General features: G+C 47.0%; 4 protein-coding genes across 4 annotated transcripts; 2 read left to right on the forward strand and 2 right to left on the reverse strand.

The window, feature by feature from the left end:
- Window positions 1–1,647: 1,647 nt before the first annotated feature.
- Window positions 1,648–2,302, reverse strand: EI90DRAFT_3020045 (uncharacterized protein; the record flags this gene model as incomplete). The annotated part of the gene is made up of 3 exons (XM_039057457.1): window positions 1,648–1,943; window positions 2,033–2,146; window positions 2,209–2,302. The coding sequence occupies 3 exons, from the start codon at window positions 2,300–2,302 to the stop codon at window positions 1,648–1,650; spliced, it is 504 nt and encodes a 167-aa protein (XP_038910939.1).
- Window positions 2,303–3,061: 759 nt separating this feature from the next.
- EI90DRAFT_2936829 (60Kd inner membrane protein-domain-containing protein) lies at window positions 3,062–4,233 on the forward strand (the record flags this gene model as incomplete). Its single annotated transcript, XM_039055170.1, has 3 exons — window positions 3,062–3,667; window positions 3,727–3,831; window positions 3,931–4,233. The coding sequence occupies 3 exons, from the start codon at window positions 3,062–3,064 to the stop codon at window positions 4,231–4,233; spliced, it is 1,014 nt and encodes a 337-aa protein (XP_038910940.1).
- An 8,161-nt stretch (window positions 4,234–12,394) lies between these two features.
- Window positions 12,395–13,572, reverse strand: EI90DRAFT_3020047 (uncharacterized protein; the record flags this gene model as incomplete). The annotated part of the gene is made up of 4 exons (XM_039057458.1): window positions 12,395–12,446; window positions 12,471–12,892; window positions 12,952–13,488; window positions 13,543–13,572. The coding sequence occupies 4 exons, from the start codon at window positions 13,570–13,572 to the stop codon at window positions 12,395–12,397; spliced, it is 1,041 nt and encodes a 346-aa protein (XP_038910941.1).
- A 715-nt stretch (window positions 13,573–14,287) lies between these two features.
- EI90DRAFT_3020048 (uncharacterized protein) lies at window positions 14,288–16,597 on the forward strand (the record flags this gene model as incomplete). The annotated part of the gene is made up of 5 exons (XM_039057459.1): window positions 14,288–14,413; window positions 14,524–14,639; window positions 14,898–15,285; window positions 15,345–15,650; window positions 16,235–16,597. 5 exons carry the CDS (start codon window positions 14,288–14,290, stop codon window positions 16,595–16,597), a joined length of 1,299 nt encoding a protein of 432 aa, XP_038910942.1.
- Window positions 16,598–16,657: the final 60 nt, after the last annotated feature.

The following is a 16,657-nucleotide window of genomic DNA, read 5'->3' on the forward strand; positions in this document are numbered from 1 at the left end:
CATCTTTACTTGTCGCTCAAGCCAAAGGTCGAACTGAACGGAAATTCCCGGACTCACTGAACTTCCTCCTCTCTCTCACCGTGCACTCACCAGACGCGTTGGATCCGTGCCTGGCTGCTGCAATACGTTTAATTAGGCCACGTTTTGCTGTGGTTCTGTTTTTCGCGTCTATTACACGCTTCAACACTTGTCATCACCTGTCCAGGTTGAGCAATGCAAGCGCAAGATTGTGCGATCGGCACCTCCGATCTCTTTGTTCTGAGTCCAGCGCTACCAATGCATGCACTATTTTGGGGCTTCTTGATCACCCCCTTGTCTACTTGATAAAGAAGTCGACTTCACGATTATTTGTGATGGACTTCAACTGTTCCCTCCTCTTCCTGTGTGCCCGTCTTCATGCGCGTTTTGTCTCTTATGCTCTCCAGCCACTGTGCCGCCTCAACCTCACATCCACGAAGAGAATCGAGAGCTCAAGCATCTGCTCAGCAGGGTGTTGTTCGGCCCCCCTCTGGGCTCGGCCCTGACCAGGGCCCATGCATAGTTACCCGCAAAGGTTGGGGTTCTCACATGGAACTGCTTATTCCTTCTCGAAAGCATCTGATCTGGGCTGCACTCACCATTAATCACAGAGAAGAAAAATTTGTCACCAGAGTCAGGCGACATTGAGGACACTACAGATCCGCCGGGTGCTCTTACCGAAGATGGGCCTGGCGAGAATTATCCTGAACACTGGGTCAAGAGCCTTCCCCCACACCAAGTATCTGGCCAAGATCCCACCAGGTTCCCATTTCCTTGCCTCCATCGCCTTCCTGACTCCCTTTCATACCAGGAAACAATCGAAATGCACAAAAGCAGCCAGAATTTGAGAGCTGAACGCGCGAGTCCAACCTGCTGATGTGCTCAGACCATCTCGGAAGACATGTGGGAGTTGGAATACTCTGCGGCTCGTAGGTTTGCGTCTCTGTCGTTTTACTCTCAATTTCTTCTACATTCTTACCAGGATACGCGGTCCGTGCTGTCTTTCTTCATCAGGATTGAACCATATCAAATTGACGCTCATATTCAACCCCCACTCGCCTCTTGCTTACTGCTCAAATCAAGCTCGATTTCTCATTCACGATCACTGCTGTTTCTCGTAATGTAACCTGGTAGAAGCAATGTCTTTTTACTGTATATTACCATACTAATAGCCATAAATAACCATGGATTGTAAGGTGTTTTATCATTGACAATCATCGTAAATTACAAGACCGATGAGGTAAAATACCAAATACGACCATTGTAAAGTGACCGTTTACCATCATTGAGATGGTAGAAAACAGTGAAAAAGTAGGTCTTTTACCCTCGTTAGTATGGTAATGGGGACTCGGTAAAGGACCATAGTCCTAATGGTAAAGTACTATTTGAATCATCGTAAAAGTGAAGGTATTTTACCATCTTTAAAATGGTTTTTTACGCGACTCTAATTCCCACTGTGGGGAATCAGCAGCGAAAAGTTACCAGGTACGAAATGAAAAAAACGTGGACGCGACGGCCCGAGAACCCAGTGAATTCATTCGAAAACATTCGAATTCGGCCGACAACCCGAAATGAAACGCGCCCTTCACTTGAGAGAGAAAGCCAGGCATACATACATCCACATATGTTTTACGCATCGCGATGCGGTAATTCGAAAATGAATGCTAAAAGTGTCACTTGGATCGTTACCACAAGAAGGCTAATGATAATTACGATCCGTCCAGCAGTCACAAAAGGTCTACCAAATATCCGCACTGGTACCGGGTCTCCTCCCCCCTCCAGGGTCAGACGATCATCATCACCGGTACCATCCCCTCGTCCTCCGATGCCTCTGTATTTATCGGAGAAGTCATGTCGAGAGTGCTTCCGCCGGACAACCGTTGTTAGAGCCAACAAGGCAGTAAGGATGCAATAAAGCAGACCAACTGGAAAGAACGCATTGGAATTCGGTCAGGCGGTCAGAGTGGTTACATCATAACAGATCGGACACTTTTAACAAACAAACAAAACCTACTTCGGTAGAATCTTCGGTCGAAAAGTTTCAAAAAGACGATAGTAGACCCAAGCGTGCCTAACGACGTTCTAGCGTATGCACCGTCAAAAGTCCTTTGTCTGGCGCGTAGCTCAACTAGGTGTGGGAGGGAGGGGGAGATGGGTGAAACTCGTTTGCGCGAAAGGGTTTTTTTTTACCTAGTTCTGCATTGTCGATCGGGTAATAAGACTCTCGACGATGTCCTCGGTATGTATGCCGTGATCCGCTTGGGACCCGTTTAGGCGATTCCATGGCGAGCGAGAAATTGCGGAACACGACCAGTCTAACGTGCTAGCGTCAAGGGTTGGAGAAAAACCAAAAAAGTGTGCGGAACATTGTGATCATGAGGCCATTCGGCCTGGGGCCTTATCGAGTGGCACAGCCACTTCCGAACTTTGAGAGACCAAAAAAAAACTCCCACGGACAAAAGTTGTCTGGGTGATGAACGTGCAGTTTGCATGTTACGGTAGTCTAAAGTCATGCCTTAGAGCATCCCCGAGTATGGCTAGGATAGGGAATATGTCCGTGAGATGTTTGCTTTCTCATTGTGATCTCACATTTATTCTTTGAGGAGGGTAGCAGTAGTAGAAGGTGGCACTCGACGTCAAAGGTACTTACCCTCCACAAGTGCTCGTAAATCTCAAAGTATCTGCTGAGTTGGGAGAACTTCTACAGCCGGTTCGGGGTCTTCTCGGTGTGTCTACGGTTCGGGCGGCAGGAATGAAAGCAACTTCACCTAGTTCCTTCTCGCCCAATGTGACTGTTCGGAGTTTCAACTGGTGGGGATTGTGGGGAGCCAATACGAACCCATCATCTCCACCGATGGCCTCACATCCACCATCAACTGAGATGCCTACTACTACTATTACCCCATCGCACTCTTCCCCCGCTCCTGAAGGTGTTTCTGCTGTTGCCGAAGCAGCATCCTCCCCTTCCTCATCCTTAACGCCCGAGCCCATAATCCCGGCCACCACACAAGAAGCAGCATCAGCGGCATCTTCGAATCATGGAATGACTGAAACAATCATCCCGGCCGATCCTATCGCAACAGCTTCTCCTATCGATCAAGTCGTATTACCACCAGCTCTCTACACCGGCGACCACATTGGTGACCTAGCGAACCTTGGTCTCGTTCACTGGACTCCCGTAGGAGCAATTGAGGCATTATTAGAACAACTCCACGTTAACCTCGGACTTCCATGGTGGGCTGCTATCGTTACCCTTTCCATCCTAGGACGAGCCATCATAGCTCCCGTCCTCATTCGTTCACAAGTGAACAATGTACGTCTCGCCAAAATCAAACCTGAATTAGAGATCATCATGAAGAAGCTTCAAGACGCAAAAGTTAAGGACGATAAACTTGCGATGCATAAACATTCTTTAGCGGCCAGGCAATTGTTTGCTGAAAATGATTGCAGTCCGTTTAGAAGTTTGGCTGCTCCGTTCGTACAGTTACCCATTGCACTTTCTTGCTTTCTGGCTATAAGAACGATGGGCGAACTTCCTCTTGAGAGTTTCAAGACTGGAGGTGCACTCTGGTTTACGAATTTGACAGTACCCGACCCGTTCTACATTTTACCTCTTGTCAGCACCGTTTCCATCTATGGAATGATGGATGTGAGTTCATTGTCCTTCTTTCTCTCCATCTGAGTTCTTTATAATATTCGTGCGTGCAGGTTAATGCTCAGGATAGCGCCCAGACGGAGACGACTGGTCATATCACGAACTTGTTCAAGGCGTTGACCATCCTCTCATCCGGAATCATGGTGTTCTTCCCTTCGGTACGTTCCCTCCTAATATTATATTTTTACCCTCGCTTCATTTACCTCTTTTTCAATCATCATCATCATCCTCGGATATTTTTTCTTTTACCATCACAGAGTATTCTGCTCTTCATCGTCACCAATGGCGCCCTCATCGTCGGTCAATTCTTCATTTTTCGAATCCCATCAGTGAGAACTCGTTACGGTCTTCCTCCCGTCGGCCGCCGTGGCCTGATGGACCGCAAACCAACTCCATCCTTCATGGATAGCATTCATTTCATGAGGCGGAGATTTAGAGAGGAATTAGCGAAGCGAGAATTGGAGTACCAACGGCAGGTACAGTTGAAATCTCAACTGAGTGCTCAAAGCTTGAATTCGGCTCAGCCACGAGCTAAAAAGGTTGATCCTGTTCGGAAGTAGCAAAGATTTTATGTATATCCCCCCACAATCCTTACGACAGCTTATCACAAATGTTCATGAAAGAGATATATAAGGGGCTGGATGGACTCTTGTTCCCTGAGCCCGAGGATTCAGAAACGACCTTAGAGTGAGTGGTTGGACATGTTGAAATGACCACTCCAGCCTCAGGCTAGTCAGCCAATTAACCCACCCTATCAAGGGGTGTTTTTTACGCTTCAAATAGGGCCTAAACGGCCTATTTCAATGTGGACGTCCTGGTGATGCGGCTTGCTGCCAAAAATGGACTGTGGGAAAATCTGAGGACGTCCTGATAACTATGTGCCCCGCGATGTTAGGGGAAGTTGTACATACGGCTATTTACATAAATGGTAGACAGGAAAATGGAAAAGATAAATCAAAATTATCGAAATTAGGGCTGAGGTGGGGGAATGGGCAATGTTTCTCAATGATCTCGAGCATTTATGGAATTATACTTTGCTGTGGTGTTTTCAAAGGGATTTTTAATGCTTATAAAGATTTTTGAGATTTTACGAGCCATTGTAGATAACCATTATCTCTGGTATGTGCAAGCCCCTTTCCCACGCACTATGGGTTGGTTGAGAGGCTGGTATCTCTGTCAAATCTCCACCGATTTGGAAGATTCTCCTCTTTCCATCACTTAAAAGTACATACAAGCTCTGGGTAAGAGGAAATTTATAATTTAATAGCTAGGAAGAACATACATGTTATGTCGCATGTAAGCATATATATTACCACATTCAAGTTCTAACATGTGTTGTCATGAATATTCACCGAACATGGATTGCGTGGGAAAAGGGAAAAGGTCAACATCCAGAGTCTCTCAGGAGTCTCAAAAATATGAAAAAATATTGTGAGTACCTGTGGAGTATACTTTTCTTATAGTACCAAGTTTGAGAGAAATCAATGGCAGGTTTGTCAATATATTTGCAAATTATGCCGATTGATGGCCACACAATGAATAAAGTTGACCTGCACTAAATCTCTCCGCTACAGCCTACTTCGATTCGTTTTAATAAAAGCTTTCTAATGATACAAAATATGTGGAAATCAATGAAGAAATGGGGGATATATGGGGGAAATACTGCTGGAGCAGCCTGATATGAAAGAAGGTCGACGCGAAACCAAACCGTCCCCTTTCATGCCTTTTTTTGAGCTCCAATAATTTTTCCTCTTCTTCAGCTTTCCAACAAGCTCAGTTTTATTTAAATTGGCCCAGTGGTTCTTGACAGGTGCTGTCAAGTCCACGTGAGATTCAGCATGGTGTTGTCAGGGTTCAGCACCCTGCCTTAGGGGTGCCCCGGACTCCCCACCTACTTTACCCCCTTTTATTCTTTGACTGTTGCCTTGTTGTTGCCTTTGTGTGTTGTGTACATGCGCGCACGGGATAGCGCGGGAACTATGTTCCCACGGGTCACAGCCACAGTTCTGGGCGAGCAACTCGCCCAGAACGTTCCCACGCTTGGCACTGCCACCTGGATGTTCCCTCCGGATCACACTACACAACTCTAAGAGCTGTATAGTTGTGGGCATGTGACCCATTCCTATATATAGCAACCATGCGGGGAGATGAGACCTTTACCCTTCTTCTCATCTCATGCCCCGCATAGGCAAGTGTATATATTCCCTTTCTTTTACTATACATCTCATGCCCCGCATAGTGTGAGGACAGGCCAGATGGGGGTTGAGGTCAGGGAGCCTCCGAGTCCGAGGCCGGGCCCTGACAGGTGTTGAATGGACCACATGCAAGAATCTCTACTAATATTGGTCCATTCAGCACAAAAATTTTCGTGATAGGAGAAATAATCCCGCTCTATCGATCGAGCATAAGAAGGTTTGTTTTAAAGGCGTAGTTGTGGAGATCATGGGGTAAGAAGTTGAAAGTTATGTTATGCACGAGAATCCTGCTTGGGAACTGAAAATGGTCCCCATAACCGTGCTAACTCTACACCATTCAACTATACTAAACCTTAGCTTTCCAACGCAGCTGGTCTCATTCAAAACGATGGAAAAATGAGCAAGATAGTATGGGAGGAGCGGGGAATATATCATGCATTTCCTCTATCTCGCTGAATAGTAGTTCAAATGTCCTCAAAGTTTGCACACTGCAATACATGTCTTCAAAGTAAACTTTACATATTTTCTCGTATTTTTTCGACATCTGAGAAGCACTGAGCTTTGACCTTGCATGTCATTTCCCATGCATGCCACTCCCGTGTGGTGTTGAGTGAACCGAGAATCGGGCATTTCTCCATCAGTTCTCAACCATTTTCCATCGGTTTTTTTGCAATAAATTCCTCTAAAATTCCTCTTTATTTCGTATTATTACTCCAACTCATGATTCAGCAATTTCTAGGATGCACACAGCTACAGAAGTGGATAGCAACAGACATGTGACTTCAGTTTGAATTACAGACGTCCCAGATGGAATGTTTGAATTGAAAGTGAATTCTCAGGATGTCTCAGGATGTCCTGGGATGTTCCCATACAAAAGAGGCCTCTAGGCCCTCTTTGAATGTCCTGAGAACCCCCCTCTATAGGCCTAGATATTGGTTGTCCTGTTGGAGGGCAGCACATATAGTGCCGAAAGGCACTAGCATGCGACCCCTTCCGGACATTGCCGGAAGGTTTGGTCTGACCGAGTTTACTTGGTTAGACCATGTGACTTGTTCCCACAAGTCACACTTTCTTCCCTATTTGGCTATTTCGGACTTATCCGTGAAGCCACAAACTATATTCAATCTTTTGAATTAGTTTCCTTTTTCCTCAGTTCTCGCGCATATAGTGAGACTGAGGTCAGTTACTTTCTTTTATTTCTTATATTTTATACTCATTGTATATTACCTTATAGCTACTATCTTTAGGTAATATAATAGTTCTCGCGCATATTGCTTGAGACTGAGCTATTGGCACTAGAGCAAGCAGTTATTCCGTTATGTCCAAGGTGCCAGCCTGTCAGGGACCGATCCGGGGTCGAGAGCGCCCGGGTGTATCGCCCGAGGCTGAGGGTCCGGTAGGTATGATGCGGGCGCGCGTAACAACGGGCCCGAAGCAGGCAAGGGTCCCTGGCCACTGAGACTAAAGTGGGAAATGTGTTATTGTTATTATCAAGGGAAGTGTAAGCTACTTGCCTAAAGTGGGAAATGTGAGAAGAAGGTTGCTTCTCAGTTCCCACTTAGGCTATGTTTATATACATGTGGTTAAGGGCCACGTGGGAAGCGCCACGTCACCCAAGCACACAGCCACCTCCGTCCGGGTACCTCCGTAAGAGGCCCTAGGAGCGTCCAGTATGCGGGGGGTCATCCAGTGTGTCCGGGTTCGGGCGCGTTACACTGCAGCCGGGTCAGTGGTACATTGATACAAAGGAAGTCATCCGTGTGATAAGAAAGGAATAAAGGGGAAAGGGAATAGAAAAGAAGGGGAAGGAGGAAGGGAAGGGAAAAAGGGGAAGAGGGGGGAGGTCAGGAAGAGTGGATGGTGGGGCACCGGGTTAGGTGGGGCCGGGTCAGGCGGGTGTGCCCTGACACAGCCTAACAAGGGTGTATGGTGTGGCTGTGCACAATTAAGTTCACAATCCAGAGGGCTGGAGTTCAACTCCCAGTACTGTACCCGCACAACCAATTACTGGTCATGCATCACATGCACCTTCCGGTCCGGCTGTAAGTGGGCTGTTGTCATGCATCACACTGATGTTCCGGTTGAATGATCCTTGTCACACCATTTTTTTTTGGCACCTAAGTGGCTGTGTGAAATCGGATTAAATTCAATGAAAACAAAAGCCGTCTCCAAGGAAGTAGTTTTTTTGGTGTAAAATGTATCAACACGAAAATTTGCCAGTTGGACATTTCCAGCGCCACTGTGGCTGGTGTCACACCAACCTTGCCACCTCTTCCGGTTGCTTGTCATGCATCACAAGGAGAAGCCGGTTGACTATTTTGTCCTCAGCCGGTAATTGGTCGTGCGGGTACAGTATGTCCAACTTTTAGGTTTCCCTAAAAGACCATGTGAACATGGTGGACAATACACTGAGTGAGGAATGTGTTTGGCCAACCAGGGGGCTCAGTTGTTCAGTCTGATAGCAGCTTGCATGTGGTTTCAAAACCAGCTGGCTTCAGTATAGCCACATCAGCAAACTCGGAGCGTTCTCCTGGAGCTAAGGGAGCACAGGGAGGCATGAGAGTTCAGGAGGTCCTTGCCCCCTCTCGGAGCGGCAGGAGCAAGAGCTCCCCTAGCTCTGAGAGCCCTGGTCTCTCATGGCTCCTGTGAGATCTTGGTATAGTGCTCCCCAGGCTCCCATTCTCTTGTGGTAACTGGGCATAGCGCTCAACCCACTCCCATTCCGTCCCAGTTTCTGTCCATTTCTGGGTTGTTATACAAGCAAATCCAATTATATATTGCGAACTTTCAAAACATGTTCTACTAGTCAGAATCGCTCCATCTGCCAATGTTCCCACATGGCTTATCTGCAGCAGCAATAATGATACCATTTTTCTCCTTGTACAGGTGCTCTTTGTCCAACACATGCCTATTGGAATAATTTTCATGAGTTCTCAAATATAGCAAATAAGTCCTAACTCATGCCATCTTCCAAAACAGCTTGGTACAGATACATGCCCACCTTTTTGATTTCTTAACCGAGAACTCCTCAATGTCAATCAAGTGGTTCTTGTGAATGAAGCTGAACTGTGAAGCTGAAAACTCGGTTTTATCATTGGCAATAGTCTCAAGTGCGCAAGAGTGGGGTGTCGATGTCACTTGCCAGCAGCAGCAGCAGCAGCAACTGTGGTGTTACTGAATTGGAATGGGGGGTTGCTGTTGGAACTGTTGTCAAGGGAAGCTGTTCGTAGATGTCTCTGTCACTGAGCCTGGTTGGCCCTTGGTGGCATTGCCAATACCAGGTGCTAGTAGAAAGGAGTCAGGGCAAAGTAAAGGGGAGGAACTGATGTGAAAAAAAAAAAGCTTATATACATGTGATGAAAAAAAAGTTCCGCCACATGCTGAAAAAAAATTAAAATTTGGGCCACATACCACCTCTGTTCCCAGGACCCATTCCGATGCACTCAGCTAAGTGCCACTGTGGCAAGGCATCTTCCAGCCTGAAACCAGTCACTGACTCTATTGAGTATTCTTGTGACTACTGCATCGAAAGGTGGACATTCACCACCAACCATGCACTGCAAAGTCACATATCAGCTTCAGCAGGATGTCTTCAAAGGAAATTGGCTGGAATGGCCCACTATGCTGGCTCCAATCAAGCAATGAACTTGACAGCCAAACACGACGATACAGTGCTCAGCATTGTCAGAGATGGGCCAGACCAGGACCACACTGGAGCCTCTTTGCCAAAAGGCTGACGTTGACTGACCACTCAGTCAACTTGGATCCTGGTATTTATACAGGTGCTAAGATGCCACTTTTGCACTACTGTCACGACCTGGCGTTCCCCAGGGTCAGACGACCTCCTCCCCGACCTTCTCCCATGCCCAAACACTCCCCGCACACTCCGCTTGCCGCCCATCATCGTCTAACCCCTTCCTGCCACCTCTCCACAACCCCTCTCCTAATTGTCGTTGAACGACCTAGCAGTGCAGAGCGCTGCGACCTTTTGTCCCATGTTTCCACACCTTGTTATCTCGCGGCGAAGGTCACGTTTGACCTTCGCTGTCTTGAACACATGCTTCTTGTTCGTTTTCCTCCTCCTTTTCTCCACCTGCAATCTCCACGAGATCTGGCGACTTATTCCCTATTCAGTTCCCTAGTGCTTATATACAGCTTGTAACTAATGCTTGTACTGTAGTTCAAAATCAACTAGAACATTCCCCTAAGCTTGCATCTGTTCCCCATAAGACCTCTGCCTTCTGAAGTATCGGGACTGCATCGAGAACGAGGCGCAACGCTCCTCCTTGAGTCGTTGAAGCTGAAATCCCGGCCCGCTCGCCTAAATAGCCTCGACCTCGAGATCGGTGAGGTTAATCCTCGCTAAAGCTCGGTCGTGAGTAGGGCACTTGTATCACTAGCGGCCAACGCTCAGTCGCCTATGGCTACTATTGGTGAAGCTTCCCACGGTTCTGACAGTAGTGCAAAAGTGGCATCTTAGCACCTGTATAAATACCAGGATCCAAGTTGACTGAGTGGTCAGTCAATGTCAGCCTTTTGGCAAAGAGGCTCCAGTGTGGTCCTGGTCTGGCCCATCTCTGACAAGCATCCATGAACCTATGGACCATCAATTACTGTGGTATAACAACCATAAGTTCAGTCACATGTTGCACGAAGGTTTTGAACTGAACTAAAAATAGTGTTGTCACATGTCGCAATGGAAATTTGAACTAATGAAGAAGGATCTGCAACTATATTATGTAGGCATATCAAGAAAAATTTTGGCCAGCCAATGCCATCGTTACCACCCATCCCACCATCTATTTTGTGCCACTAAATCCATGGGTCTCCTCATCCTCTCCCCTTGGCGCACTGGCCCCAAAGGGACTGAATCCCTACTACAAGAAACCAAGCTGCCATTGTAGTCATCATTGCTTGAACCATCACCAAGCGACAAATTAGAACCCATATCATTGGCATCCTCCTCAGGAAAGTCGTTATCCAGTTCATTCGCAAGCATAGGTCGGGGCTGAATGGATTTCATGCCCGGTTGAAGCAGATGGCCCTCAGGAATCTCCCCAGTGAGAGCGTGGGCAAGTGCAGCGCTGAAGGGGACATCGGATGGTTCATTATTGTCAGATGAAAATGGAGGTTCATCTGATTGTATGCCATCTGTGCGTTGAGTGCGGTTCAGTGGTACTTTGGGGACTGAGCACGGTTTGGAAAACTCCAAAAAGAGTGGTGGATTGTTGATATGGAGGGTCCTCAGGATGTCCAGCATCCCTGGGCTAGTGAGACTTGAATGCGCTAGACTGAATTTGCCTGATCATGCTTTCTCAAAGGCCTGAGAGGAAGAATAAGTATGAGCATGGGAGAATTCAGTTATGAGCTGTGCACCTTGAGTACAATGTGGGGTTTGTTTACTTTGTGAAATGCCTTGACAAGCATACCAACCATCCGCCATCGTAGTTCTGGGAGCCCTTTTTCAACTGTAACAACATTTTGGTTCTCTTCTAGCTGCTTGAGGATGTCATTAATCGTATCACGGCGGTGTTCTCGATTGATGGCGAGCTTGAATGTCCGTTGAATAACAAGGTCACAAGGCTGAAAGAGGCCTGTGCAGCCGCCTGGAACGTAATCGAGGATGATCCAATGAAATCGGCCATAAAGCCATTCCCGAAATTCCTGAGATGTGTGGACAGCCCACACATCAATTTGCCAGATACAACGATAGTCATCTGAGAGCGCGAGTTTCCTCTTCTGTCCCATAAAGTATGGGACCAAGATATCCTCAACATATTTCTTCATTGTTTTGGTGGTTGCCCAGTATGTGTCTGTATTAGAGACAACGAAGCGAAACCCCAATTCCAGGGCTTCATCATAGAAGGGAGATGATGGAGGGGGGAGTGATTTGGATGAGTGACCACGGAAAACTGCCTGAAGTGGCAACATAACTCCATTTGCGGAGATTGCAACAGTCACTGTGATTGTGTGCTTCTCCTCCTTTCCAAAAACTGGCACTTGCTCTGCACCAATTTGATCCCATGTTGATGTCTTTGGGTCGGAGTAGATGACTTGCGTCTGGTCAGAATTGACATGGAGTTCGGCAGGTACATTGTATGAGTGAATCGACCATGCTTGGTGAAGCAGGGAGGTACATATAAGCACTTCAGCATCGTGTGGTACCTTCTGTGGAGCCCGGGTGGGCCTGCGGTAGCTCCAACCCATAACATTATGGAGAAACTTTAGGACCCATCCCTCAGTTGCACAAAAGACGCTTCCATCCTTGAACTTCTTCTCGAATATAGAAGGATTGTAGAACTGAATTGTTGCAATTATCAGACAGCACGCATCACTGAGAGATATTGCAGCACCTATCTGTCGCAAGCACTTAAGTTTCTGAGTAATCTCAGCAGTTATCTCAGGGTGACCATCCTGAAGAGAGAAGAACCTGGTATGAGAGAACTGACGGAACACCCAGCACATGTTACTGTTGGAGATCAAGCACGGAATCATGTATTTACAATTATTTACTCCGAAATATACCTTAGCGGTCTACTGTCATCTTGTCCGACCCTGGCCCTGGAGCTGCCATAACCCTATATATTTCTATAGTTACATACCAAAATTCCTCGCTGAGTTGTTTTCCCCCCAGGAGACTCTCCTTCCTTAAGGCATCATCATTCCACCCTTTCCCTTTGACAATATGTCTCCCAATCACTTGAGATGTGAGCTTCTTGAATAGCGAAGGTGATGTGCATTGTGCCTGCTGTACAATCTTGGTTGGGCCCACCCAACAAACTTTCTCTGCTGCCTCTGTTAGAAGTAGAAAGAAAGTGGGGGCCCACCAATATGTCCAAACAGCTTCTTTGATCTCCTTTGTCTGTCGCCGTCCAGATTGGTGAGGGCCTTTCATCTTACTTGTCTCACGTTCCTTGATCATAAGTCCACGCTTAGGACGTGACACTTGAGCCACATTCAGTGGACCAGCACTTTGAAATAGGCTTTGTGAGCTTGTCATGATATCTGGAGTGTCGATCTGGCACTGTTCATGATAACTTTAGTGAGAAAAAGAGAAAAGAACAGTCGGCTGGGGCAGCACACCTTTTTATCACCATTTTTTGGCACATCGGTGAGAGTTCTCTTCCGACTAGCACGTAAATTAGCTTGTCGCAACCGGTTGTATTCCCTTCGACTAGCTACAACTGTTGCTGCCCTCAACTTTGCAGCCTCAGCCCATGATGCAGATGATTCATGTAACACTTCAAATTGTTGCTTTATCTCAACGGCCTTTGCCTCTTGGGTAATTCGAGAGAAAAACTTGAGTATCCCCTCGCCTCCTACTGCTCCTGGATCTAGCTTTGACACTGTTGCCTCGATTTTTGGGACAGCGTCCTCGGGATTCACAGGTGGTGGGAATGGTATTGGGGCAAGAGGAGAGTAGCATGCTGGCAAAACTCGTGGCACAGGGGATGGGGAAGGAGGAGAGTAGTTGGGTGTGGGTGGAGCTTGCAACGCATGGGACAGGGAAGGAGAGTTTCGTGCAGGTGAATCTTGCAGCACATGGGATGCAGGTGGAGGATCAACAGGTATTAACAGTGATAATATCCATTCAACCACACCATCAATTGATGGACCAGTCTAGACAGTAGTTACATTAAATGCAAGAACAATTGGAATCGACAGAATGCTCACGTTAATCAAGTGATGGTTCAGGACTTGCATGAAAGAAAATAGCCGAAGGCGAAATTGCGAACTTGGTAGACACTTGACTCCAGATGTTCAAGGCCGAAAAACACTGTCAAGTGTATTTTGTGCATAAAGACCACATGGGAAATGATCATCCTGTCGCACAGTGGGGAGTGGAACAGTCTTGATGGGTTGCATTGCAAAGGGAGGATGGGCAAGCCATCGAGAAAGTGCATTGACTAGTGAAGTCACATAGACAGGGATTTGTTGGGACATCGTCGGACTAAACAGTGAGTCTCCGACTCGGATGGTCCTCGATGTGCCTTCAATAACGATAGCAATCCAGTGATTTTGATTAACAAATGCGATCCCAGCAAGCATCTTCAATTTCCCATCTGCTAACTGTGCTGCCCACTCTTGCATGAAACGATAAGACCGAGAGCCATACACTCTAGGAGGTAGGCTCTCTTTGCCAAAAAATTCGCATACTCGGTCGAAAAAAATTGGTGGTGCAACTTGGATGGGAGCCTGGGCAATTTCAAGTTCTTTATGAAGAATCATACAGTATCGTTCATGATCAGTGTCATTCAGACACTCATGCGATGCAATTCGGACCAAGGAGCTAACCCCAAGTGTGTCCCTAAAGCCTTGCACATGCTCAGACCATATTGTCATCCCGAGCAACGAGTAAAAAATTTCCTCCAAGTCATGCGGTAAAGCCTCTTGACGCGGACCATCAGTTAGCCACTCAATGGCAGCATGCCACACATCCTGGAGATCCCGCACCAATAGTACAAATTTCAAGATTGAAGCTACCTCCAGTGGATATGTGGCATTGCCAATAGACACAGACTGGCTACCAGATGGAGGGCTCAGAGTGAGAAACTGCCTGGCAGAGTGCAGTGGAGGCCATGGTACAGACTTGATGGCATCAAGACTAAGTGGAGTGACAGTGGGGGGATAGGGGTTGTATGCAATGTGAATCAGGACATTCTTGGGCAGCAATGGTGGAAGGTGAAAATCGAGGAATGTTGTCAAAGGGAGTCGAAGGTCAGGCAGGAGTGTCCCAATAAACAATGGCAGAACATCCTCGAAATCACAAGGTTAGGGAATTTCTGGCTTACTGTATCTATCAAAGGATGATTTTCCATTCTGGTCATACTCGGGGATGTGGTGCTAAGAAGAGTACAAGTGATAGACAGTGAACTTCGCAGCATGATTGTCGCATGTCACACCCAAGGATGAACTATGCCAGTAGGACCCGGCAATCCCCAAAAACCGTGGGAATGAACCTATGGTCGTTATACCACAGTATACGAAGTCTCAGATGTTGGACCAACACTGGTATATGATCCTTCAAGTTGTATGCTTGATGATTTGGAAGACGAAGCCGGAATCACTGCCTCCAATGCTTCAAGTTCTCCAAGCCTAAATGATATTGGGGATGACTCAGATAAGGGTGAGGATGGAGTGCCTGTCGACTCACCAAATCCCAGCTTCCATCGGCTAAGTGGCATGCAGAGCGCAGTGAATTCTTTTGTTGTATTTAGACAGGAAAGCCAAACAAGGGTTAAGCCTGCAACAGGGGCTCAAAAGGCAGCATCTCCATGGGGTTCAAGGTCCCAGTTTGGCAACTTGGGTGCAGCCTATTCCCCATGGAAGTCAAAGGAGGAGTGGGAGCTGGTGGAATGGTTGTGTAAGAGTGAGTTGTCCCAATTGGAAATAAACAAATTTCTACAACTCGATTATGTGAGCATGCCTATCACCTGAAAATATCATAGTAGCACTCAGAACTACTCACCAACTAGACATGCCACCTTGGTCTGTCCTTCTCTTCAGCAAAAGAGGTGTACGCAGTCATTCATGGCTTGCTTCCCAAAGGACCCCTCTTCCAACATGCAACGATCATGTTGAAAGATGCTCCCGATGAGCTTCATGAACTCTACTTCAGGGATATAGTCGCATGCGCAGCCCTCCTCTTCAGCAATCCAGACTACTGGGAGGAAATGGATTATGAACCAGAAGAACTATTTGCGACAAATGAGGATGGATCGCCGTCAACAAATCGTGTGTATGCAGAGCTGAGTTCTGGTTGGATTTGGAATGAGGAACAGGTATGATGCTTACACAAAACTTAACTTTGTGACATACCATAATGAATCTTAAATCACAGTGCAAACTAGAAGAAAAGGGGTTAGGCAACTCGACCATACTGTGTCAGGGAATGGCCTAACTGGCTACCCTGACTCCCTATGCCGGAAGGGAGTTGCCATAAGATGATCCGGAGAGATCCGAAGAACGCAGGTAATCTCGCTTAGCTCTCGCTTAGCATCCCGCTTCTATCTTCTGTCCACATGTCACCCCTTTCCCACACCTCACTTACGATTATCCAAATGAATAGTTATCTTTTCATGTCATCATTCTATCAGTTATCTCTTATCTTGTTGTAGCCGCACTCTAGTGGGTAGCGGTACCCATGTATATAACTCATATCTCCGCTGAGGGTGGCACCTCAGCGTTAACAACGACTAGGATTCTTGGGAACACCCTTATCGTTGTGAACTGACATGCAGTCCCTGACATACTGGCAATTGTGCTTGGCTCTGACAAAACTCACCTGACAAACTTTTCTGGCAACAAAAAAATGCACCCAATTTATCTCTCTTTGGGGAACATCCATAAGTTGGTGTGAAATAAGCCCAGCAAATGGGCCTGGATCCTATTAGCAAACTTGCCAATCAGCAAGTTCTCATCACAGGAGTTTCATGGAAGTCACTTAGCTGATGAGGCCAAGGGAATGCCTGGTCTCCTGCGGAAAATACTTTACCACAAGTGTCTCTGCATAATCCTTAAGCCACTCCACAACTTCGCAGGATCCAAGCAGCCAATCGTTCCAATCCCCTTGCTTGATGCACAGGGAATGGTACGAATGTGTGTCTTGACCCTCATGGCCTGGATTGCTGACTTGGAGGAAGTCCTAGACCTCCTTCAACGAAATGAGTGCCCGAAGTGTGTTGCCAAGTACAAGGACCTTGGGGGCAGCTGGACATGCAAGATGTGAACAGGCAAGGATATTCTGAGGGCACAGCACGAACTTAGGAAGAAGTACCCCAAGGCAACG

The sequence above is a fragment of the Cantharellus anzutake genome (genome assembly GCF_015039405.1).
Source record: "Cantharellus anzutake strain C23 chromosome Unknown EI90scaffold_70, whole genome shotgun sequence".
In the NCBI taxonomy this organism is placed as follows: Eukaryota; Fungi; Basidiomycota; class Agaricomycetes; order Cantharellales; family Hydnaceae; genus Cantharellus; species Cantharellus anzutake.